Below are 24,692 nucleotides of genomic sequence, written 5' to 3'. Positions count from 1 at the left end.
AGTAACCTCTGCCCGTAATGTTGTCTAATCAATAAAGAATTAGCAGGACTGCTATCTGTACGTAGGCCTTACAACTTTGATGCAGAGTCACATGATGCCATTCGTTTACCAGCAAACATTACACTCGTCCACACAGAACTGCTTCTCACAATACTTCTCTACGAGTACAATGCAATGTGTCATGTACTTCTGCTGTTGACCTGCGCTGAACAATTGTATCTAATCAAGTATAAAGGATTCAAAAACCGGAATATCACATACACAACAGAATTTTGGTTTCAAAGTTAAGTACAACTATGATTAAAGTTTAACACCAGAAGCTTGATAATTAAGCCTTGAACCTGGTCAACCGACTGAACGAGGTCAGCTTCTCCCATTTTAACCTGAACATCTTCATCACGCTTTCCTTGGAATGAAGGTAACATTTTGGTTTTTCAAACCCGGGACAATTCGGTCAAAGTTTGGGGTCATGTTTTAAAAGAGGTAAGAATTAATTTCATTTGGAGTGAGCATGATCCTCATGGTCAGTGTTAGTTTAACACAAACCCAAAAGGAAAGCTGATGACTCAGTGTATTGCTTCCACAAGCAGACATGCTCTACACATGCACTCCTACGTCTGTGACGTCTTCATTAGCTAAAGTAATTTTGTCATGCAGTTTGTTAAGTAGGTACATTTCAGAACTCCAGTTCCCCAACTAAGTAAATATGTGTAAACTATTAAAAATAGAAAGGCATTTGAACCTAATCATATGAGTTAAGACGTATAGTTAAGGGCCTCTTATTACAATGCATAGTTATTGGCTGTACAATACATTTACAGATTAGTAACTAAAGCATTAAATAATGTTTTATCTATTTACATAATGCCATGTATAGGAGTGAAGAAAGTCCTGCCTCGTCAACCTTCACTGAAGCCCTTGTTACATCCCCAGCTCAACTTGTCACAGTCACCGAGACGGCAACGATAGTTAATCACTCACTGGGAATGTTTCACTCTGACACTGACAGTTTCTTCTAACATTACAAAAGAAAAGAAAGATGTGAAGAACAGAGACAGTTGCTCCGTTTACACCCGGCATTACAATACGTCTCAAATCCAGATTGTGTCTAGATGTGATCTCACCTGATCATATTTACATCTGGTGTTAATGTCCCCAGTGTCCACATTGAGATTCAATTGAGATCTGTCCAGCTCAGGTCACATCTTCCTCTTGTTTGCATGACAAACAGCACAAAAATATATAAAAAGGAAGATGGGAAGCCGTTACTGATGCTGTGTTATTGTGGCTGATGCTTTTCAATTAGTCTCCTCCTCTGCTACCTCGCTGGTTCAGAACAGTCATGGGAGATTATTAATTCCACCCCTGAAGTCATTGAATGTGGACTAACAACATAATAGCATGAAGCCTTGTGTTCAATATGGTCACAATACGTCCCTGACAACCTCCAGAGAGGGTTTAGCCAATCAGATCACAATCCGTCCTCAATGGATCCTGTGTGGCTGTTCTTCTAATGCCAGGTGTAAATGGAGTTAACGTTACATACAGTTGGCACATGACTTTGCAGGATCCGTGTCTGACTAACTGAGACACAAACTCCAGACGGACGCAGAAGAAGTGCTGCACATAAAACAACAACAAAAGACACAAGAGCTGCATTTACAGAGCGTTAAGGCAACTAGACATAACTGCACATGCTTCTTTCCCAAAGAACTGTCTCTCTACCCAAAATGCTTTTCTCCTTGGACACAGCCATCATCTGGAAAGACTATAGGTCCAGAATGACTCAGCACATCAATAGCGTTATATATATATATATATTTCCCGAAGTTTTCTAATTGTCTAGCAGCCACATTAACTAAGGACACGTGCGTTTCCTACTGTACGTCCCCATGAAGCCTAAAAATGTCTCATCTGCTGTGTTTTGAGCAAATGATATCTATAAACAATAAAAGAAAATCTCTGCTAAGTATCTGACAGCTATATTGTTTATTTTGTAAAAAGGTGTTTTTCTGCGCTGTCAGACCTGTCGTCTATCATGCTGGTGTCTAGTTTGTTTGGCTGTTAAGTGTCACTGACTCTTCTACTGTAGCTTGTCATTGCCTCAGGTCTACTTAACTATTTAACTCTCTGCATTGTGACTTTTAGCGAGTCACTAGAATCAACAAAGGGATCTGTTAATACTGGAGAAAAACCCTAAACTTATCATCACCTCACCTTTTAAAACAGTCGAGAGATGTAACAGTAATCAACTGATTGTTCTTTAGCTTTCAACATTGGTAAAGCATCCTGTCTCCCCCCCCGCTCTACGGCTTACTATGGCCTAAATCCACGTTTAATACTTCAAATCAAAATAGACCCTTAATGAGGTGGAGATGAAACGACTGATCCAGAGGAAATAAAGAAGTGCTAAATATAAGATTCATCAACTCTGGAAATGAACAGTTGTGGCTCTGGAGGAGAAAAAGGCGAGTGCTCAACGTTCAAGTAATCCTTTCATGGGATCGTTTGAAGGATCTGACATTAGGAAAATGCTTCCATCTCCCTGGACAGCGATTTCAAATTATACGTCTAACCAAAACCTGTGTATGTCTCCGAAAAAAAAGTGATGAGTGATGTCAAATAAACAGTAAGTTAAAGATATATTGCAATTTTAAACAAAGATCTCCATGAGTAAGTAAATTAGAAATCAAATCAACAAAGCCCTCCTCTTGAATAACAGACAAAATGTGCAAGACTTAAAGCTATGGCATCAGAAACTGTTTGTTAGTTTTCCTTCCTATGGATTACAGTTTAAGTGAGGCAAAAGAGGGGATGAGAAGCCTGGACGGAGCCAGCATCTTCTGAGGTAGGGTGCAGTGAGCCTGCAGCGTTACTTGACTTTCTGAGTCCATTTCATGTCGTCAGACCGGGGCTTCTCGCCCGTCACGCCCTGGATGAGATCCTCCAGGTTCTTCCAGAAACACAGCTTCTCCAGTGGGTAGTTCAGCCAACCTGCAGAGACAGAGCTCAGTGACCTAATCTGCCTCAGGGCTTCCAAAACCTCATGGCTAACTCCGTCATCAGGAGGTAAAGAGACGAACCTGTGGTGATGCAGAAGTACGTCTCGTGAGGAGACACGTGATGGATGCGGTGGTGCTTGCGTGGGAGGATGATGTGGAGGTCCTGCAGCAACACGACCCAACCAGGAAGTCCGAAGTACGTGTGCGACCACTTGTGGATCTGGTTGGTGAGGGTCACGAAGATGGCTAGTGCAAATAAGTAGCAGTACCAGGGGTAGTTACGGTAAACGTCCGCTGCAATGAAGAGAAGACGGACACAGAGTTGAGAGAGAAACTCATTTGCCGTCTGTCAGTTTCATTCAAAAAGCAGATTACAGCATTTTTAAGAAGCAGGAGAATCAGGCTGGGTTTGTTGATATAAAAACACACCAGGGGAGAGGGTGAGGAAGTTGAAGGCCATGTTTGCAAGAGGGACAATGGTCAACATGCAGTTGTCCCCATTGGTCTCGATGAAGTCGTGACGGGTGATGGCTGTGGGGTCAATGTGGTGCTCTCTAAAGGGTCGTATAAAGGCCTGCAGGTCAGATCAGACACAGAAATACACTTTGTAAATGCAGGAAAGATTTATGTTCTGTATAAACAACTAATTCTAGATTTGGAAAATGATTGCATACCTTTCCAAAGATGGGTAGATCTACTGATCCCCATGTGTCGGCCCCCCAGTGAACAAGACCTGATGCAAAGTCGGCGGTGAGGATTCCTGCCACTGAAAATTTGTTTGAGGACGAGAAGATAAGAGAAAGCCTCGTAAATAAAAAAGGAGAACAAACAACCCTTGTTTTGAATGCAAATCTGGAAAAAACCAAAGAACTAATCAAACGCTGACAAGACAACAACAGACCCTTACATTCATACAAACATTCTTCAGTCAGTTCTTACCAATGGCCAACACAATGTACCACAGATGCCCCAGATGGAAGTTGGCAAGGAGGTGAATGAAACTGAAGGCCATGAGAGAGAAGCAGAGGACGACACTGATCCATTCTTGACATCTTTTGCCTGAAAGAAAAAAACAAAAGCAAAACACATTAGTACAACTTCAGCACAAGAGCCTGCTGCTTGTTTCCTGATACGATTATTGATTTTGTAATATCTCCAGGTCACAGCAACTGAACTGGATGTGACCCTCATATCAAATCAATCTAATGTCCAAAGGTTAGCGATCCAGTCAGCAGGGTTGATAATCAGATGCTTCTTTGCAACAGTGACACTCAGTAGGCAAACATTCCTCTGCACTGAGTACGTGACATGATGCTGATGAGCAGCTGGACCTGAAAGACACGTACACGCCCCACGGAAAGACGCTACACATGCTCCCACCAAGAAAACCCCACCACTAGCCAGCAAGAGTCTAATTCACCACAGTTAGAGCTCTCACATTCAGATCCTCGTGAGCATAGACAGATTACTGACCGGGCAGCCAGCTGCATTTATATTTATAAAAGACACAAAAGGGACCACAGAGAAAAGTTAACAAATATAAAAGACACAAAAAGAAGCATAAGGAAGCTAACACGTCTTTGTTGCATCATATATATTTGATCAGTCTAGCTTTGGTTTCACGTTCCAGTTTAGGGAGGGCACTAGAGACGATGTAGGTCATGAATATCCTGTCGTCCTCTCTTATGTGGCTGAATCTACCTATAAATGACAAACTGGTTCATTTAGTAAATCTAGTCGCCCACAATATTACCATTATATTATTATTAGCAGCATAAACAAGTTGAGGAGCAGTAGCCGACATGTAATGAGCCAAATGAGCGTCCTCATTGTGCAAACACTTTATCGTTGGAGATGAAGACTGCAAGCTGCTTACTCTTCTTTCTCTTCTTCTGTGGTTTAATGCTGATGTGTGAACTTCCTGCAGTGGCTCTGAAAGTCCCAGCTATTCCCCAAACCCCCCCCCCCCCCCATGCCAGTGAAGACCTCAGCTGCTCACAAGGTGTCCAGTGTTCGTACAACAGGCGCTGAGGCCACTCACTTCAATGTGATCAAGTTCAAGGAGGGACGACTGACTCAGCTGCCAAAGCAAGTCAACATAGAGACAGGTGAGTTATTCTATGTTATTTATTTGATTTTATCTGTTTAATGTAGATAGTTAACTAGTTGGCAAACAGTGTCGTGACTCGGTTAGCTAGTTAGTTAGTTAGTTGTATCAGATAGATAGATAGATAGATAGATAGATAGATAGATAGATAGATAGATAGATAGATAGATAGATAGATAGATAGAGTACTTTATTCATCCCCGAAGGGAAATTAAGTTGTCATAGCAGCCGGTATATTTGAATACAATAAAATACAATAGAATAAAATAAAAAATATTGAGGTAGAAAGAATAAAAAACAGAAGCACAACATAAAATTAAATTAAATAAAATAGGTAGATACGGTGCAGTGGCAAGATGATGGTAATAGTACTGATGATATTGGTCAGTCTGTTAGTTTGTTTGTTAGGAACTCAGTTACTTGGTTACTCTGATAGCTACTTGGTGACTCAGTTACTTGGCTACTCTGATAGTTACTTGGCTACTCTGATAGTTACTTGGCTACTCTGATAGTAACTCAGTTGGTTGTGATGGATGCTCAGTGAGTTTAAGACTGTGGGCTGACACTCAGTAAGTTGGTTAGTGGGTTTGGTGTTAGTTACTCAGTAAGTTAGTTTGTTACTTATTTTGTTAGTTGGTTAGTTTGTTACTCAGTTAATCAGTTAGTTAGTTAGTTGGTTACTCAGTTTGTTACTCAGTTGGTTGGTTACTCAGTTAGTTACTCAGTTGGTTGGTATGGCAGCTCGGGGACTTCCAGCGGGCTGTGACACTGAGTCACGCCGCCGGGACGACACTCTGGGCGGCTGCTGAACCGGTCGCTGGGGGGTGGATCCTCCGGAGAATCTGCTCCGAGCTCCAAATGTCAAACACACAACGACACTCAAACACGAATACAACCAGTTCCCCTTGTGTAGCAACAGCAGCAACACAGTGACAGTAACAGACACACAACGGTGTCCGGTGGCTCGGTGTCTCTACACGGACCCGGGGACCGAGAACCCGGTGTGTCGGTGACGGGTCGGTCAGTGGGTGAGTGTCGGTAACTACACACACAACCAGTCGTCACGTCCCACACACGCACACAGACACACACACACTTGAACCGGGGGATCGAGTCCACGGGCGGATGCACTCACCTGGCGAGTAGAGGGTGGCCAGCTCCCGGGCCCCGGCGTGCTGCGGGCCCGCTCGGGCCGGCCCTCGGCCCGGTCCCTGCGGCTCCGGGCTCCGTGGTTCCCCGCCACACTCGCTCTGGTTCTCCGTCCTCGCCATTTCTTCCCCGGCGGGTCCGGCCCCTTCAGTGTCTCCCTCGCAGCCAGGAACCAGCGGAAGCATCGACTCTCTCAGCCCACGGTCACCGCTGAGGTTTGGGCCAATCAGGAGCGAGCCGATGAGCTCTACAGCCAATCACCGCACGGAACAGTGTTACATACACAGTCGAGTGGCCAATGGGGGAAGAGAGGGAGAAAAAGAAACCCGTATTTCCTCGGCCCCACCCGGCCTGTGTGCGTTCAGCTCTCTGCCGCTAGGTGGAGCACGTGGCTTGAAACTACAGTTAAACACACCTGAGCAGGTGTTTGATGCTCTCAAATACCTGCAGATATACATATACATAGATATATATAAAGGCTTTATACGTATCTAAAGCCTTTATATATATCTATGTTTGAGAGGCTTCTGTTTCCGGCGTGATTGTGACCCTGCAGCAGCGACACGCCCCCAAAACATGTCAACACACAAACAAGTGAGCTGTTACATTAACACATATTTTATTATATTATATTGCATTACATTGCATATTGCAAATTGACATTGCTTTCTCCTGTTTTGCATTTTGCAATTCACTTTTTATTTTACTTTTCATATCTTTTATCTTTTTTATCTTTTTATTTTATATATTGTTTATTTTTTTCTTATGTGTGTTGTATTTATTTAGTTTTAATTTTTGTATGGTCATTGTAAGCACCAACAACCAGAGCAAATTCCAGGTAGGTGTAAAGCTACATTCTGATTCTGATTCTGTTCAGTGCTTAGCATGTGTTTTATATTTATACTTCCACAAATACACAACAGAAAATTCCTTCTATGTGAAAACCTGCTTGTCAATAAAACACCGGATCTGATTCTAATGAAGAGTTAAGAGCCTATTCACAGTGTGTAACCTTATTAAAACCGGATATTTTACAAAGTTCAGTTCATAAACAAAACATACCTAATAGATCGGGTATAAAGTTATAAAAAAGTAATTGGTTATATGTTTCTGAATCTTTGTATTTATCTGTAGACATTGTGAGTTTCTTTGTCAATGTCAACATTATATAATTTAAAACATCTTGGTTGTGGTGGGTTTGTGGCTGTTGGGAGTGGCTTTATCGTTGTTTCTTGTATGTTTGCAGCCATTTTGTGTCTCTTGAGTCATTTTGCATGTAATGATGGTTATGTTGTGTCTCATTGTGGTTATTTTCTGCCTCTTTAGGGCCAGGCTGTAACTAGTTATCGGTTTTGTGGTTGTTTTTTTACCCCTTTGTGTGTCTTTATGGTTATCTTACATCTTTGTGGTCATGTTGCAACTTAGTATATCTTTGTTTGTTTGGGGTTTATATTAAGAAAGACTCTTTGTGTTCTTTTAGTTTGTTCTTTTAACTCCATGACTTACAGACGAGAAATATAAACAGTTATTTTCATATAGCGACTATTTCAGTGCAGGCCTGACCTCTCAAGCCTCTGGGTCTGTGCCATTTAGGCCCATTTGTGAACCCATCCATTTGGTTTCATATGGTTTAGTTAACTACATATTGCCATTTAACGTTGCTCCTGTAATATCACTGAGTCACTGTTGACTTTATGACTTTCCTCCACCTCTGTTATTATCACATGAACCTTTACCTTTACCTCATAACTGCCACTGTGCAAGTGCTCAAATATTATCAGCAAAAGTTTGAGTAAAGCTAATAAGTACATTTACCGAAGGAGTAGATTTTACAATGTGATTATTTCAAAAGAAAAGTAAATGTGTCAAAGGCTGGATAACCAACCAGGCAGTGAAGGCGACTGACCTCCAGGGGGCTCAAAGTCCCAGGCCTAAATGTGCTTATTCATTTTCTCGTGACCTGGTTTTGTTTAAGTACTTAATGTGAGAATCTAGTCTCATTTAAGACCTTTACTATTTATATAATATTAAATATCATTAAATATTATGATTTTGCCCTAGATTACCTTAGATAGGAATCCAGCCTTGTGTGTATCCTATCTATGGAGTGACCCTAATATGTCAACAGCAGTTAGCAATTAATCCAAAGCAAAAGGAAAAAACAATGACTGCTAAAGTTACCAGTAAAGTCCCAAATTCGAATACGTCACAAAATAAAGTGTAACAGAGTGGATGTTTCCGGGAATGGCACCAGATGTTTTGAAGCTGGACCGGATCGGAGAAGTGTTTTTGGCCACACACCAGTGCAACAGTTTATGGAGAGATACACACGTACTAAACATTTACATTTACTCTGTTGTTGTAATGTTGCTGCTGTAGATACTTGGAGCTCAGACCTCACATAAAATCCAGATCCCTCAGCTCTGATCACAAAGTGTACGACGCTGTAAATAACCAGAACCCACTGTGCATCTATTGACTTCGGCTTTATTCACTCATCAAGACACACAGTAAAACAAGTATAAACAATATAAACTGTGTAAACAAAGTCCAAACAGTCTTTGCATTAAGCTGAACAGGCTCAGGCAAAAGCAGGCTTTCACTTATAGCTTATACTCTTTACACACTTTTTAATCTTATATCTGCATTCTTCCTTTTAATCCCTGTTTTGACTTTAGAATTTCCAAATGCTTCTCAAATCATGTTCATCAGAAAGTGTGTTTGGTTCTGCTCTGAACATTATTTGCATACTCTTATTATATACTAAATCATAACATTTGAGAGCAATGGAATTCTAGAATCATAGTAGCCATCAATAGCAATATAACAAAAGTCTAATATATTGATGTAATGCCCAGAACTGATCTTATAGCATTTGTAACATTTTTAGTTTTATATCAAGTGTTTTGACGTTCTCTTCTCAATATGAAGAGTTTAAAACCAGAACCTTCACTCAGGAGCAATAATCAGTCTTTAAACTTACTTATTTGACATTTATCTGATAATTATATACAATTAATAGTGACTGAAATGACCATTTTTAACTTGATCTTTTTTGTCCATACTACCCAGCCCTTGTAGACATCCTCATTAATGATATGAAATGAAGCTAGACAATTGAATGTATAGTTATTCACAAGGTCGACACACACAATAAGTTATGTAGGGAAGTATAAGTCAGGCAATGCCTTAGTATTTAGTAAATGCCTAGAATTATACCGGATAGTTATTGACTTTTCCCTTTAATGTATTTAATATGTTATCTTATGATCAATCACAACCCCTAAGATCTCTCAACATTAGACTCATTAGACCCCTTGAACATCTGTATATGATACCAAGACCTGTTGATTACACCTGAGGGAATTCACTGTGTCTGTTAATCTATTGTTCTGGAGCAAAGGTCACCACACGTATAGGAAATCTGTTTAAACGTAAACAAGTCTTTATGCATTTGACTAAACACCCACCCTGACCCTTCTGCAGTATTGGAGTGAATGCATCATCTTAGACCAACCTTAACCACAACCAAACACAACACTCCACAGAGAGACTGGTTGGAACTAGTCAGTGGATGTTGTTGGGGAACAGCTGTGTGCAGATGTGTCCAGGGGTACTTCCATCGCTGTCGTGAGGGTTATTACGCATGAACTCAGAACATGGTAAACAGGGTTGACTCCGGCTGAGCTGTATTTTTCCATTATTGTCGAGTTGCTCAGGTTGGACCTGCAGGGGGCGTGACTGGACGCTTTGGCAAGAAACGGTGGTCTGATGTTTTTTGGGTGAAGTTGATTCTGCTGCTGGTTTTTATTTTCACTTTTTGTTTTCATTTGAGTCTTCCCAGTTTCCTTTTCATGATAGAGTAGTGAGAGACACCAGGACACGGGGGTGGTGGAGGTCATGCAGTGGATTTGGGGGGGGTGCTGAGAGTCACATTGAAGGCAGTGCAGCAGCCTTGTGATTTCTGTATTCATTTGAATGGCCAAAAAAAGTTTTATTACCTTTTTATATCACAACAGACGGCCAACTTGGATTATGTGCTGTTAAAACACACAAATACATTGTAATAATCCACTTTTACAACACTTAAATCCTTTCAGTCCATCCTAACATTATCTACGTCACGTTTGTGCATCAAATACACACAAAATACACAGAATCTTTTAAATTAAATCCAATATTATGAAATAGAATTATATTTCAACTGTTTGGTTTAGTTTGCCTGGCAGCTAAAGCCCGTGTGCCTCTTCCAGCGTCCTTGCAAAGATGTTGATGATAACTTTTATTATTCAGACTCCGACAACACAGCACAGATTGAAATACAATCAGTTAATTTCATTTATTTGTTTTATTTGAAAGGTACAATGTTTATTCATCAACAGCAGAAGGATTGTAAATGAGCCAGAGTTAGCTCCACAGGCTAATCTTCATCTGTTCTCCCTGACCAGTTTTTAAAATGGCCACCTAACTTTAAAATACAATGACACATACAAACCACAATTAGACTAATATTCAAACGGTTGAAAATAAGTAACACAACATATGAGACAACACACAGCGAGTAAAAACAAAGTCAGTCGTGTAATGGGTACAATTGATTATCAATAATCCATTTTTTCAGCTGAGCAGTCAAAGAACGATAAGTATTTACTTCTCCCTTTCTGCATTGTGGCAACAGATTCCATATTCCAAATTGTGACGGATTCAGAAAGTGTTAACTCCTCTACCTGCGCCGTCTAGCTCTCCTCAGAGATAATTATCATTTCATCATTATAGGCAACTTTGAATTTCTTATGTTTTTAAAAACAACTGGTCCCCGATTGCTCTACATTTCCATCTGATATGAGCAAAATATATATATATATTGCTTTTGTTTTCCCTTTGTTTCCCCTTTTAAGCAATGGACAAATGCAGGTCATACTATTTCAGAATAATGTCTTGATGAAATGTTATGTGAAATGTATTGTGTCTGTGGACATTGTTAATCGGTAACTTGATTTTGATATATTTGGATCATGATGGCTTGGACCCGAGACATACATGGACAGTTAACCCCAGTAACCTAAGACTTGAACCTGTGATACCTAATTTCATGCTAAAAACGATGTACTGTATGACTGTATTTGATAAAAGGAAATAAAAACAAGTTAAAAAAAAAAAGAATTTCTTATGGAAAGTTTTTGAAAAGTTTTACCTGCACATCCAGCTGCTGAAACCCAACACCACCTGTAAGAAGAGCCAGAAGTTTGAGTTAGTTATTGAAAAGTGTATTTATGGGTAAAGTGTATATATATATATATATGAATACCAGTGGTGGGAAGTAACGAAGTAGAAATACTTTGCTACTGTACTTAAGTAGATTTTTCACAAATCTGTACTTTACTTGAGTATTTATTTTCCTGACGACTTTGTACTTTTACTCGTTACATTTGAACAAAAATATGTGTACTTTCTACTTCTTACATTCTCAAACGGGCTCGTTACTTGAGCAGCGGAGGTTGAAGCAGCACGCCTCTACACACAGCGCAGCGCACCTCTCTCTCTCTCTCTCTCTCTCTATCTCTCTCTCGTCTAGGGTTCAAAATTCGTAAAATTATACATTACATACATTATATTCATATTGTTGTTATAATTTTTCAGTCAGTAGAGATAAATCTTGAGGAGAAACATTTTGGATTGTTTTGTGTCTGTATAGGACTACTATAAAAAGCACTTTGTATTTTTAATTTTGGTACTTGTACTTTTACTTTTGATACTTAAGTACATTTCAACACCAGATACTTTTGATACTTAAGTACATTTAATATGAGCTACTTTAAGACTTTTACCCAAGTCATTTTCTGACGGGAGACTTTTACTTTTACCGAAGTCACTTTTCAGGTAAGATATCTGTACTTTTACTCAAGTATGGCTTTCAAGTACTTTATACACCACTGATGAATACATATAAACACAGTTGGATGTTAGAAAGTTTCCAGTTGGTTCCTCGCTCTGCGCTTGACACACCTGCCCAGCTAAGCCCCGCCCCTCGCTCGTAATATAACCCCACGAGACGCGGAGACCTGTCAATTCCTCCAGACCCTCCACCCGTCTGCTCCACTCAGTGACTCCAGGGCGGGATCCGAACCCACCACCACGACCACCACCAACCAACCCACCACGACCACCTGAGCCACCTCCTCACCGCTGTCGCACATCTGGAGCTGCCCTGGACCTGGACCTCCATGCTCCTGCAGTCCGGCGGGTGCTGAGCTCCATGGAAGTGGCCGGCTTCTACGAGGCGGGCGGCTTCGCTATCCACAGCAGAGACCAAGGGGCCATCGCACCGGTGAGCGGGGGGGGCTCGTACTGGAGGCTCGGGGACTCCATGCCGGAGCTGGGCATCGAGGAGCGGGAGAGAGCCATCGACTTCAGCGCATACCTGGACTCCGCGCTGCACGTCCCGCAGCTGGCGGCGCACACGCAGACGCAGGCGCAGCCGCAGCCGCAGCAGGGAGACGTCTTCTCCGATTTCCTCGCGGAGAACAAGATCAAGAGAGTTGCAGCTCAGAACTACAAGAGCTACTCGATGCTGGGCGACCTGGAGGCGAGCCAGTGCGACCCCCGGGAGACCCCCTACTCGCTGGGGTACCCGGGGCTGCAGGAGAGCCGGGTGGAGCTGCAGGAGACCCGGGTGGACAGCGTGCTGAGCCCGGAGCTGGGTCGCTACCGAGCGGCTGCTGCTGCCGCTGCCGCCGCTGCTGCTGCTGCTGGGGACGGAGAGGACACTCAGGAAGACTCGAAGATGGAGAACGGCTCGTCTGCTTTTGACATGAGGTCCTACCTCCACTACCAGTCCACCAGCGGCAGCCTGGGGAACATCTCCAGCGCGTCCTCGTCCTGCTCCAGCGCGCCCGGCACACCTGCCCCGGCCGGTCGGGACAGGTCCCCGTCGCACGGGGGCGGCAAGATGTCCAGCAAGTCGAAGAAGCGCCTGGACAAGGACAGTGAGGAGTACCGGCTGCGGAGGGAGAGGAACAACCGGGCCGTGAGGAAGAGCCGGGACAAAGCCAAGATGCGGAACCTGGAGACGCAGCACAAGGTCCTGGAGCTCACCGCGGAGAACGACCGGTTACAGAAGCGAGTGGAGCAGCTGTCCAGAGAGCTGTCCACCCTGCGCAACCTGCTGTCTGCCACCGGACAGTGTTAGAACCCCCCCCACCCCCAGACCCCCCCACCCGACCCCCCGCAGACTTCTTGTCTTATCACTGATGGACTTTAGAGCCGCAGCTGATCCGCTGAGTGAGCGTGGAAGACGGGTTCGAGCACCAGTTTACAAGGACTCTTTGAATGGGACTGAGGAAGTGGGTGTGCATGGATTGCGCAATCGTTCTTCACATGTCCCCTTAGCTTTATTCTCACATGTCGTTTTTTATTTTTATTTCGTGGTGTGTATGCAGTATTTCTGTGCAGGTTTTACATACATGCGAGTGAATTGGTACTTTTTTGTGTATTCACAGCAGTGGTTGTCAAGGGAAGAGTTGTGCTGCAGTGAAATGATGCAACTCTTTGTAATAGTACTGGCAATGAATGAAATAAGTCTAATTATTTAATATTAAAAGGTGAAATGCTTTAATTGTACTTGATATTTTATGGAATTAAACAGATTTATACTTTGTCTAAACAATTTCTCTTGTAATTTCTTCTTTTTCTGTCCTTTTTTGGAAGTCGTGTGTGTGTTTGAGGCTCAGACAGACACAGATGTAAAGCTCGCCTTTAATATTCACACGACCCTGCATGTGGATTCCAACATATTGCAGAAGGCAAAAAGGCACATTCACGACCGTTGAATTCAGCCAAATGTACCAAATTGGAAAGAGACAGGTCACACTGCAGATGAGAGTGAATCTTATAGATCCAGTTTGCCCATTACACAGAATACACTAATATTATATCATTTTTAACGACGCATCCCCATTTAAAATGCAGTGGTTTCCATCAGCACGTCTAGACAGCGACAGACACATCCTCACTTATCAATGGTTGAGGATTTATACGTGAATTTGTGTTTTTACGTTCTCTTTATACGCAACAGAAATGTAGGAAGAGTTCTCACTTTCCAGACGCTTCAGACTGTTACTGGATGACTCTTCCACCGCCATTTTGGTTCCTCTGTTTACTTAACGGCTGGACACTGAAGTCCTCAGATCCTGAAATACATGCAACCAAATTTATGCTGAAACGATACTGCTGAGGGCAGCAAACAAAAGAGGAAAAAAACTCGACCACACTGCACGCAGCACAGAAATGTTGGTTTTATCTTTAGCCGGCTCTGTCAATAGTCTGCTGGGTCCACTGGCCCAGTGATGGGTTCAAGGTTGCATGGAAATTAATCAGCAACTAACCTCCTCACACCACTTCAGGTCACGCTTCAACAGCCGAGAGCTGAACGGCTGCGAGTCAGTGCAGGAGAGATACAGATAATCCTGAGCAAACCTCCTTTAACCCCCCCCAGAGAGTAAACACTCAGCAGAAAATTAAGGAGTTAAAGATGGGAGTGACACAGTGGGTTACACCAGACATAATGGATAAGATGACAGTTGACGGAGGAGATAAAGAAAAGGAGCACAGTAGGATTTGTAGGTGATCCATGACGTTTCAGGGTGGGGGATGTTTTCCAGCTCTCGCTTCAAAGAGCCGAGAAGAAGAGAAAGACCCACTCTGCTGGATGTGTTCAGAGACGACATTCGTTATGGAACCGAAAAGTTCCACCATCTAAATGAAGCGTAAAACCCGTGGTGTTGTTTTGATGTGCAGAGATGACATTTGGATATTTCAACACACGCAGTGATGAACAGTTTAGTTTTAAGCTGTTGTGCAATATCCTCCTTTTCCAACACATCACCACTTGAAGAATGTTACACCCAGTTCTGAATAAGACATTGTTATCCTCCATGTACATGACAATGGCTCTAAGTAGCTGCGGTCTGGTTTCATTCCAGTACAGTAATAAAAGTATGATTTTTAACAGATTTCAAGAAAAGTTGGCCATGTTTGTTGTGGTACAGTCCCAGCAAACAAAGAAAGTAATGTTTTTAGCAATGTGTGAATACTCCAACATCCATAGCTTCAGTGTTGTGTAGTGTTGTGTTTCCGCACACATGTAGCTCCTCGTGTTGGCTCGCATCCATTCAAACATTCTACGAATTCTTTCTTCGATGACCCCACGTTTCCTATTCGAGCCCCATGCAGTCGTTCCCTGCTCCTGGCTCCTGCTCTGACAGGACACAGGGAAATTCCCACACAGGATGACCTCTTTTCTTGAAAGTTTAGTCCGGCCCCCTTTTCAACATATTACCGTCAATGGGCCGTGTCTGTCCGTAAACTCCTAATTGCATCACAGCCCCTCCAGAGGCCAACTGGCCTCCTAAAAACTCCACTGATAAAGCAATACACACACACACACACACACACACATGCACACACACACACACCTGTCATGATGTCCACTGTATACCAGCTGTTGTGAAATGGAAGATTTTTTTTAATGCCCTTGAGTCATGTTAACACATTTGTTATACTTATCAGTAGGCTTCATAGCAGATTGTGTTTCACTAATCAATCAATGAAGTCGGATGCTGAAGCCGCAGCCTGGATTTATTTTACACTTTTTTACATTTGATTTGGCTTTGATACAGTTTCTCTGACTTGTTCAGTTCAGCACAGTCACGCTTGCTGCTGTTTTATGTCAACAATCTACAGATGTGTGTTGAGATTAAATTACACTTAACGAGGACTGGAGAGGCTTTTGTGGAATTTCGACACAAAACGTAACTCAGTTAGTAATTCCAGAACATGAATGATGGCTGTGTGCGCAAAATAAAAGCATAAAAAACAAGTGAATATTACTTGGGAGGGTAACTCTGAGAGATGATGTAAAGCTTGTATAGATAACAACCTTGTTCCCCATCATATGCTCTTGTTTGTCACCGCTCAGTGAACTGAATGTTTTGAACTGTAGGTCAAACAAAAAAAGACATTAGAACATTTTGCCCTGGTCAATTTTATTTTATTTTTTTCTGACAATTTATAGTCAAAACAATGAATCTATGAACAAATAGTCATTGATGATCAACTTTGTCATCACACACGTCACAAAGCAGAAAACAGCACACTACAACTGCAACAAAGATATTATTCTCATTTAATACAATAAAACGTTGTGGCTAAAATGTTCCTTTAACATAGTTGATCAATCCATCAAATAAGGCTGTATTAAATATTGTTATTACAGACAACAAGTTCTATGAAAAGACCAAAGCAATCGATGTGTTTTGTCTATCTTTCAATGCTTTTCTTCTTCTTTGTGTGTGTGCGAGCGCGACTAGGTGAAAATAACCTGTTGCACAACATTTTGGAAGGAAGGTGTGTTTTGAATAGTTTTTGAAAAACAATGGAGTCATTGTGTACACATACCTACTTCATAGTGGAATCAGTTCATTCTTGGTTTAAGTCTTGAAGTTAAATATAGAATATCAAGCTTTAATTTAGCTGATAATGTACTTCTGACAGACACCACCACTGTGGTCTCATGAAGTCTTTTAATCTGTATTCACTCCTGGTAGGATGTGAAGAACCTCAAAGCTCTATTCTGGGTCCTGTTCTGTTTTTCTATGAATATACACCTTTTGCGTAGTTTGAGTTAGAATTGTTTTGATGACTAGAAGTCACACTCGAAGCTGAATGCAGATAAAACTGGTGTTTCAAACTCACTGATTCTCCAATTACTCTCTCAAATGTGTTGAGTGACTGATATCAGAAAGGATTCAACCCTGAAATACATACTTCTGTTTATATCCATCTTCTATTTAAATCCATCTTCTGTTTTTTGGTGCCGTCTATTTTAGGATCCTTCTTTGCTGAATTTTCAAGGTTGCTCGTTAATTTTCAAATTTTGTTTCAACCCAAAGACTGACCTATAATCAGAGCTGACATTAATGATCATAGAAGCACAAATTTACACATCATGCAGTAACTTTGCTTTGATTTTAGAGTAATTGCTTAGTAGTTCAAAACACGCAGATAATAGGAATAGTTTTGTACAAATATTTGCTTCGAAATTTAAAGAAAAAGTTGTTGATTGTCTTCATCTCTCTCATGATTCTCTAGTTGAGCCAAAAGACGGTCAAGATGTCAGGGCCTCTAAACCTCAAATATCTCACATCGCAAATAGGCAAACCTAAGTCGTCTTTTAAGATACAATTCAAACATATTAACAAATCTAGGTTGAAAAAGTAACTTAGTGATTTTGCTTGTTTGATTACACTTCCCCCTCTGTGAAAGGGAACATCGGATATCCGGACCATGGGGTGTAACGGGAAGCCAAGCCTGTCGACCTACGGTAAACCGAACAGAACATTATCTTTTTGAAGTGAACCAAGATTTCGACATCTTCGGGCACTTCTGCTATTTGGCTGTAGATGACTGTGTAAACGCAAACGAGCAGAAGTGACTTGTGGTCACTACAGAGCAAGTATCCCTGCCCAGATCTTGTGTAACACAACGCCACCCTTGCAAAATGTATGTTGGTTTAATACATTAGGGCAACATCCGTGAGAAGATGTTTTAAGGACACTCGCAAGTGTTTAAACTTCACTTCCCGCTGTATTTTTTACAAGATTTAGGAATCTGTCTGAAAAATTGTTCATTGTAGATGTAAAAAAAGTTTCGGGCCAACTGGCACTCAATTGGGATTATGGTGGTTTAGTTTCCCATCAGGTCAAGATAGATAAAAATAGGGATTTCATCAGCACTACAGAAATAATTTCTAGAAAACTTCGAAGAAAGCCTCTAAGGGTCAATCCACCAAACAGCCTGGTTATAGTTATAGAGCTGATTTTTATTATAATTATTTTATAATTCATAGTTTGTCCTTTTTTAAGTAATAAAGACCATAAATGCAGCCTATTCAGTTTCAAAGATCCGTTTATTTTCTTTGTCTTTCGTGACAGTAAACTGTAAATATTTCTTTTGGTCATTTCTTAACATCACTTTTAGACGTCGGACAAGTTTGCATGAATACTTTTTACTATTTTCTGAAATGATATTCGAAATGTATTGATAGAAGTAAGTAGGTGTAGACAATATTGTTCATATTGTTTACTTAAAAGCAGAAGGACCACAATGCAAATACATCCCACAATGATAAAACAAATCCTACATTCAACCTAGTACTTATAAGAAAACTCAGCAGGATGTACTATAGTATAATGTTGCATTTAACACAATGTATTATGGATGGATTACTAGGTACATTTCATTTTAGTGAAAATTGGTCGAAGTTGAACAAAAAAAAATGTACATATCATACTGGCTCCTCCACACACACACACACACACACACACACACACACACACATTTTACTACGGCAGGACTTTACAATGAGGAAGACATCTGACGTATCTTTCAAGTTGCTGAATTCTCCATCAATATAGAAAGTTGAGCCTGTGGCCCTGTTCCTCAAAGCTCGAATCTAAAACTTTCCTAGATTACCAGACACTCTGACACACTCCTCAATTAAGTTGACATCCTGTTTTATTTTGACAACCCGCCCTTAGAAATGACCATTATTATGGAAGTGAAAATCGGTCCTCGTGTACTGAACACGTTTAACGAAGGTTTCGTCCGACTGTCCACACGCTCCATGAATTACTGTAAACTGTAGGTTTTTAAGAAAGATGAATGATTTGCTTTATATTGTAATAGTAATTTAATTTCAAATTGATTGTCAGACTGATGCCATTTTTACTATATGATGATTAGTTAATCGAAATGATATGAAGATCAGAATTGGTTATTTATGTTAATGTATTACTACAATATATGACGTAATTTAATGACCTCATAGTCATGATGATGTCATTCTTACCATGTGATCAAAAAGTCTTTGTCAATCTATATAATAATCTTTATATATATATATTAGGGGTGAAACGGTACATTAAAATCCCTGTTCGGTACATACCCCAGTTTTGAGGTCATGGTTCGGTAGGTTTTCTAACCTAAAAAAAACTAATTTTACAAAAATTAATTAACAAAAATAACAAATAAAATAATAACTGTACTTTTATTGCATTAAAAATATGTAGTTTCATGTTTGTTTTTGTAGTTAGGTTAGGGTTAGGGGCTAGGGAATGCATTATGTCAAAAAGTGTCCTCATAACTATAGAGAGACGTTTATGTGTGTGTGTTCATGAATCAATCAATCATTAACGACTGCATTTACCGGGTAACTTGGAGAGGATCTGTCTGAACCTTGTCCTCTCACTACTGGGTTCCCTCAAGGTTCCGTCCTGCGTCCCCTCCTCTTCCCTCTGTACACCAACTCTCTCGGCTCTGTCATTCACTCACATGGCTTTTTTTGGCTGATGACACCCAACTAATCTTCTCTTTTCCCCAATCTGAAACGCAGGTAGCAGCACGAATCTCTGGCTGACTGACTGACATCTCTCAGTGGATGACCGCAAACCACCGGAAAATTAACCCTGACAAGAATGAATGACTTTTCCTTCCATGGAACGGCTCTCACACCCACGACTTGACTATTACCTTTGAACACCCGCACCAAGACTGCTGGGAACCTGGGTGTGACACTTGACAGTCAACTCTTCCTTAAGGCCATCATTACTGCAACAACATGTTCCTGTAGATCCATGCTGCACAATATCAGGAGAATACGTCCCCTTCTTACTCAGAAGGCGGCGCAGGTTCTGGTCCAGGTTCTGTTCATCTCACACCTAGACTATTGTTACTCCCTGTCACGCTTTGTAAATCCTACGCTCCTTTCACTGGTTACCAGTGGCTGTCCGCACATATTGTATTTGTATAGCCTAAATTCACAAATCACAATTTGTCTCATAGGGTTTAGACAAGTTGTGAAACCTCTGCCCTTAACAAGAGTCAGGAAAAACTACTACAATAAAACCCTTTCAACAGGGTAATAAGAAGGTAGAAACCTCCGAGAGAGCCACATGTGAGGATCCCTCTCCCAGGACGGACAGAAGTGCAACAGATGCCTCGTGTAATGGACAACATCAGGAAGATAAGGTTATCTGCAGCATTGATTAGAATAAACACTTTGTAGCATAATGGAAGGTCAATGAATTGATGGATTATTGTCAGTAAGGTCGAGTATCTGAGGACAAACAAACATTGTATACCAAGAAGTCTTGTTGTGATCATAGTCTCTGGTCAGCAGCCACCACGATCATGATCCACCATCAAGATTAGATGCCACTATAGTCCAGTCATTGTCCACTGCTGCCATCAGGATCCACCATCAGCTGCCACCTCATGGTGGTCCACCACCACCATCAGATGCTAACATGATACAGGATCCACAATTATTATCACGATCAGCCAGCACGATACAGGATCCACCACTGAAGTCCTAAAGGGTGCAAAGAAAACTGCATTTTTTTAACCATGCTTGTCCTAAATGACTTCTTCATTACATCATTAATGATATAAAATAATCAGTGGTGTCAAGTAACAAAGTATTTGTACTTCGTTACCTTACTTAAGTAGAAATTTTGGGTATCTATACTTGGAGTACTGGAGTATTTATTTTTCAGACAACTTTTTACTTCCACTCCTTACATTTTCACGCAAATATCTGTACTTTCTACTCCTTACATTTTAAAAATAGCCTCGTTACTCCTATTTCATTTTGGCTTGTTTTCATTCCGGTTTGTCATCGTTCAAAAATAGCATCCCACATTTTTCAACATAACATTTTAATATAACATTGTAGTCATAATGGCTTTTAGAAAAATGTTTTTTTTTGGAGGAGGTGGTGAAGTGCACTATGGGCCCCTGAGACGCGGCTTAAGAGTTTGTCATTAATGGAAAAAAATGTTCCCTTACATTACTTTTACTTTTATACTTTAAGTAGTTTTGAAACCTGTACTTTTACACTTTTACTTAAGTAAAAAGCTTGAGTTGATACTTAAACTTCTACAGAAGTCCTTTTAAACCCTAGTATCTATACTTCTACTTGAGTAATGAATGTGAATACTTTTGACACCTCTGAAAATAATGAAGGCAAATTGTTTTCTGATCAACAAAATATTTAGAATGTCTATATTAAATATCTTACTTTTATATATATATATTATTCGGGTCGGGACCAAGAAGCTGTTCTATACAGAACCAGAACCTGTTATTAGATTTTGACAGAACGTTTCTATTTTAACTTGCGCAGCTTTTCTCACATTTACGGTAGTCTTACTTAACCTTAACCTGCGCAGTCTTTACGGTAGTAGCACAAGGAAGAGCTTTTCTCACTGAACAAGAGAAAATGGGAATAAAGAGAATAGGAGCGTTAAAGTTCAGTTGTTCATTTTTGTTGAGTTTGTTCACATTGAGAAAAAGTGGAAACTCAAACCACACTTTTATTTTTGTATTTTTTCTCAAATTATGCAAATGATTTTGACTTTTTCACAAACCGTCCTTTATTTATGAATGCAAACTTTTTTGGTTATTTTTACTTGAATTGAGAAAAGACATTAAGATGTTTCGACCTTTGCTTGAGGAAATTCTCTCAAACTGGACCTCTTTGAATTTGTATTGAAAAGCCAGATCCATAAATCCAAACCCAGTTCTTATGAAGACCTGCTGTCATAATAAATCACACATTTTAAATCACACAGTCAATTATGAGCTGTACTGTGGTGAAATCACAGCTCCCAGCAAAATTTGAATTGTGTGATAGATGCGTGGGGTTTTGACATGTAGAGATTACGCAACAGGAAGTAAGGTGTGTTGACGCGCGGGTGCATGACAGAATCCACCACCTACACTCACTGAACTATGTGACCATCCTCACGTTCACCACATTCCACCTTTCACCTCCTTTCAAAAGGTCCTTTCAGACGGAATCATTGGCGTGCCCACAACTACTCATCAGATGCAAGCGCCTGTCATTTGTCCTATAGATGTTATGATGAAAACATCAACATGAATCCAAAAGAACATCATGGGGACGTCTGCGGTGAGGCAGGCAGGTCAACACGCTTTGTTTACACATGTGGACCGCATGTCGACGTCATCACTTCTTGCTGCGTGCGGCGAGAGGAAGGATGCGGGAGCTTTGAAGCGTACAAGGAGGAAACACCAGCTCCAATCTCACAGTGTTTACGCTATGACCTACATGCAAGCCACTAGCTGTGACAGCGGAGGGACTGTCTGTGACATCGGTGTGTGCAAGTCTGACGGTTGACCCTCAACAGCAGTAGCAGGGGGGGGACAGGAACAGGAACAGGAACTGCTCAGGGGTGAATGTCTCAACAGATGTAACCAGAGACAGGAGAGGCTGCAGTTTAATAAGAGCAGCAGCTCGGTGCTTCTCAATTTGAGCAATCAAGTTCATTGTGAGGAAAAATCTCAATGTTTAAGTAAAGAAAAACAGGGCGAGTCAATGCTGGTGCTTCTCAGATCCTTTACAGTCAAGAACCTAGATATGTTATTTTGGTGGTTATTTGCATAAGGCAGTAGAAAATGGGCCATAAACAGTACATGAATGTGTGGTAACTTGTAAATGTAAAAGGGAAAGTACCTGTTTTGCAGAGAAAAGGCCTCTGACTGATATTTTACCAAATGATCAAATGAATACTGATGAATTAATAACAATTTTAACATTTTACTGTTGTACCCGCTTGAATTTGACATCTTTTCAACTAATGGATCCAGTTTTAACTAAGTTTTTTTTTTTCACTAGTTTAAACACATCCCTACAAAGGGTCACAAACTAAATCTGAGGTGTGTGATAATAGATGTTGTAGGAAAGACATAAAGAAACTGAGTTCTGCTGCAAGTTTGAACATAATAATAAATATTTTGTGAAGTTTGCTTTGAGTTGGATAAGACGATCGAATGCTTTTCATACGAACTTAGCCTACAGCACGAAGACTGCTAATGTTTTGCCGTACAGACAAAAGCTCTTTATTTTGCCTTAAAAACACAGGAAATGTTAAATATTCCAGGATAAGTGCTTCAAATATGCACGTAAGCAAAGTACTGAGTCAATGTAGTGAGTTTCATTCCAGCACTGGTTGATACCGAAAGCTGTCAAAGCCTCATTGACTCCCTTTAAGACGATAAGGGCATGAAGAGACACGGCACACCACACACTTCTCGGTATCAGGCCTCCATTGTGCACTGCTTGCGTGTGCAGTGACTCAGACTCTGCTGCGTCACGCTTGGAAAGATCTGACTCCCCTCACATTCAGGAATTTCCTGATCCCTGCTCGGCTCCAATGCTGAAAACTATCTGCATGTCTACAAGAGAGAGAGGCTTACAGTCAAAGACCGTCCCACCCACCCACCCTCCCTCCCTCCCTCCCTCCCTCACTGCTGGCCGGCCACTGGGAAGTTCCAGGTTAATAACTAAGCTGGGGACACAGTCAGCAGGGCAGGGCACACATCCCTTCTGCTCCACTGTGAGTGTGGAGTCAGCAGTGCTGGTCTGAGTCAGGGGCCACAGCAGGAGACTTCACTTTATTTGCACATAACTGAACTTGAATTTCTCAACAACATCGCATATAAAGAAAAAACCGTTGGCCTCCGAAATGACCCTAAAAAAAGATATTCAAAATCTCCTTTATGTCTCATTTGTAATGGTTATTTACAATGACAGCCACACCGAGCAGAACGCGTGTCATGACGTTTCAACACTGTGTCTTTAAATGACTTCCGGTTGCCAGGTCATACCTTGATTGTAGTTTTCCAACAACAACTTGTCCTGGCCTGCTGCAGCACAGCGCTGGTGGGAGTGCCATTACTCACGCTGTTACAGTTGCATTCCTGTACTGCACGTAACAGTGCCGGCCTCGTATTTCCCAGGAACGGGAAGTTCTAGCCAAGACTGTTGCCAAATCATCTGTGTTGTACACCCGAGGGGGGGGGGCGGCGAGTTTGTTTGCTCGAGCAGTTCAAGTGTCTCCAGACGTGTTAGGCTTAGTGTCATTGTGCTGGTGTGTGTGTGTGTGTGTGTATAGGCTTCAGTAAAACTCACTGTTAGGCCTTGTTTATTGGAAGCTAGTGTACATCCACCTCAGATGTTTGTGTGTCTGTATCAAGAAGAAAACTTTTTTTTTTAAATCATTTGACACCAGTTATGATTGTAGTAAGAATATATTAGATTTTGAGCAAGGTAATAAGCCATTTTTATGGAAACTAGTCCCTGTATAAATGGACGTAATTAGAATTTGTATAACATTCATGCATGTGAGCATCAGTGTCTCTCTGCGAGCTGCAGGTACTGAGTCCACTTCACTGTTATTATAACACAACTGCTGAGTAAACCCTGGTGCAGACAACAGGAAAGAGTGGGCTGCAACAAGAAGCCAGGCCTCCACTGAGAGAAGAGTCTGAGCTTTAGACCCACAGCGACCCCT

The 24,692-nt window shown here is 41.2% G+C and overlaps 2 protein-coding genes across 2 annotated transcripts; one reads left to right on the top strand and one right to left on the bottom strand.

Annotated features, from left to right (window-relative positions):
• Positions 1-1,320: 1,320 nt before the first annotated feature.
• Positions 1,321-6,411, bottom strand: peds1 (plasmanylethanolamine desaturase 1). The gene is made up of 6 exons (XM_061073949.1): positions 6,245-6,411; positions 3,942-4,061; positions 3,677-3,768; positions 3,432-3,576; positions 3,084-3,296; positions 1,321-2,994 (listed from the first exon to the last, which is right to left on the bottom strand). The coding sequence occupies exons 1-6, from the start codon at positions 6,378-6,380 to the stop codon at positions 2,873-2,875; spliced, it is 828 nt and encodes a 275-aa protein (XP_060929932.1). The 5' UTR covers positions 6,381-6,411; the 3' UTR covers positions 1,321-2,872.
• A 5,922-nt stretch (positions 6,412-12,333) lies between these two features.
• On the top strand, positions 12,334-13,924 carry cebpb (CCAAT enhancer binding protein beta). The gene has a single exon (XM_061074945.1). The coding sequence runs from the start codon at positions 12,515-12,517 to the stop codon at positions 13,445-13,447; it is 933 nt and encodes a 310-aa protein (XP_060930928.1). The 5' UTR covers positions 12,334-12,514; the 3' UTR covers positions 13,448-13,924.
• Positions 13,925-24,692: the final 10,768 nt, after the last annotated feature.

The sequence above is a fragment of the Limanda limanda genome, chromosome 7, assembly GCF_963576545.1.
Source record: "Limanda limanda chromosome 7, fLimLim1.1, whole genome shotgun sequence".
NCBI lineage: Eukaryota > Metazoa > Chordata > Actinopteri > Pleuronectiformes > Pleuronectidae > Limanda > Limanda limanda.
Note: the sequence above shows the minus strand (reverse complement) of the source record. Positions and strands in the feature narration are given on the sequence as shown.

Bases quoted from the DNA above. Each gene is read 5' to 3' on its own strand.
- cebpb (XM_061074945.1), top strand. From the start codon at position 12,515: ATGGAAGTGGCCGGCTTCTACGAGGCGGGCGGCTTCGCTATCCACAGC.
- peds1 (XM_061073949.1), bottom strand. From the start codon at position 6,380: ATGGCGAGGACGGAGAACCAGAGCGAGTGTGGCGGGGAACCACGGAGC. The intron at 4,062-6,244 runs GTGAGTGCATCC...TTTTTCTTTCAG, and splicing joins GGCCACCCTCTACTCGCCAG to GCAAAAGATGTCAAGAATGG. The intron at 2,995-3,083 runs GTTCGTCTCTTT...CTGTCTCTGCAG, and splicing joins GTACTTCTGCATCACCACAG to GTTGGCTGAACTACCCACTG.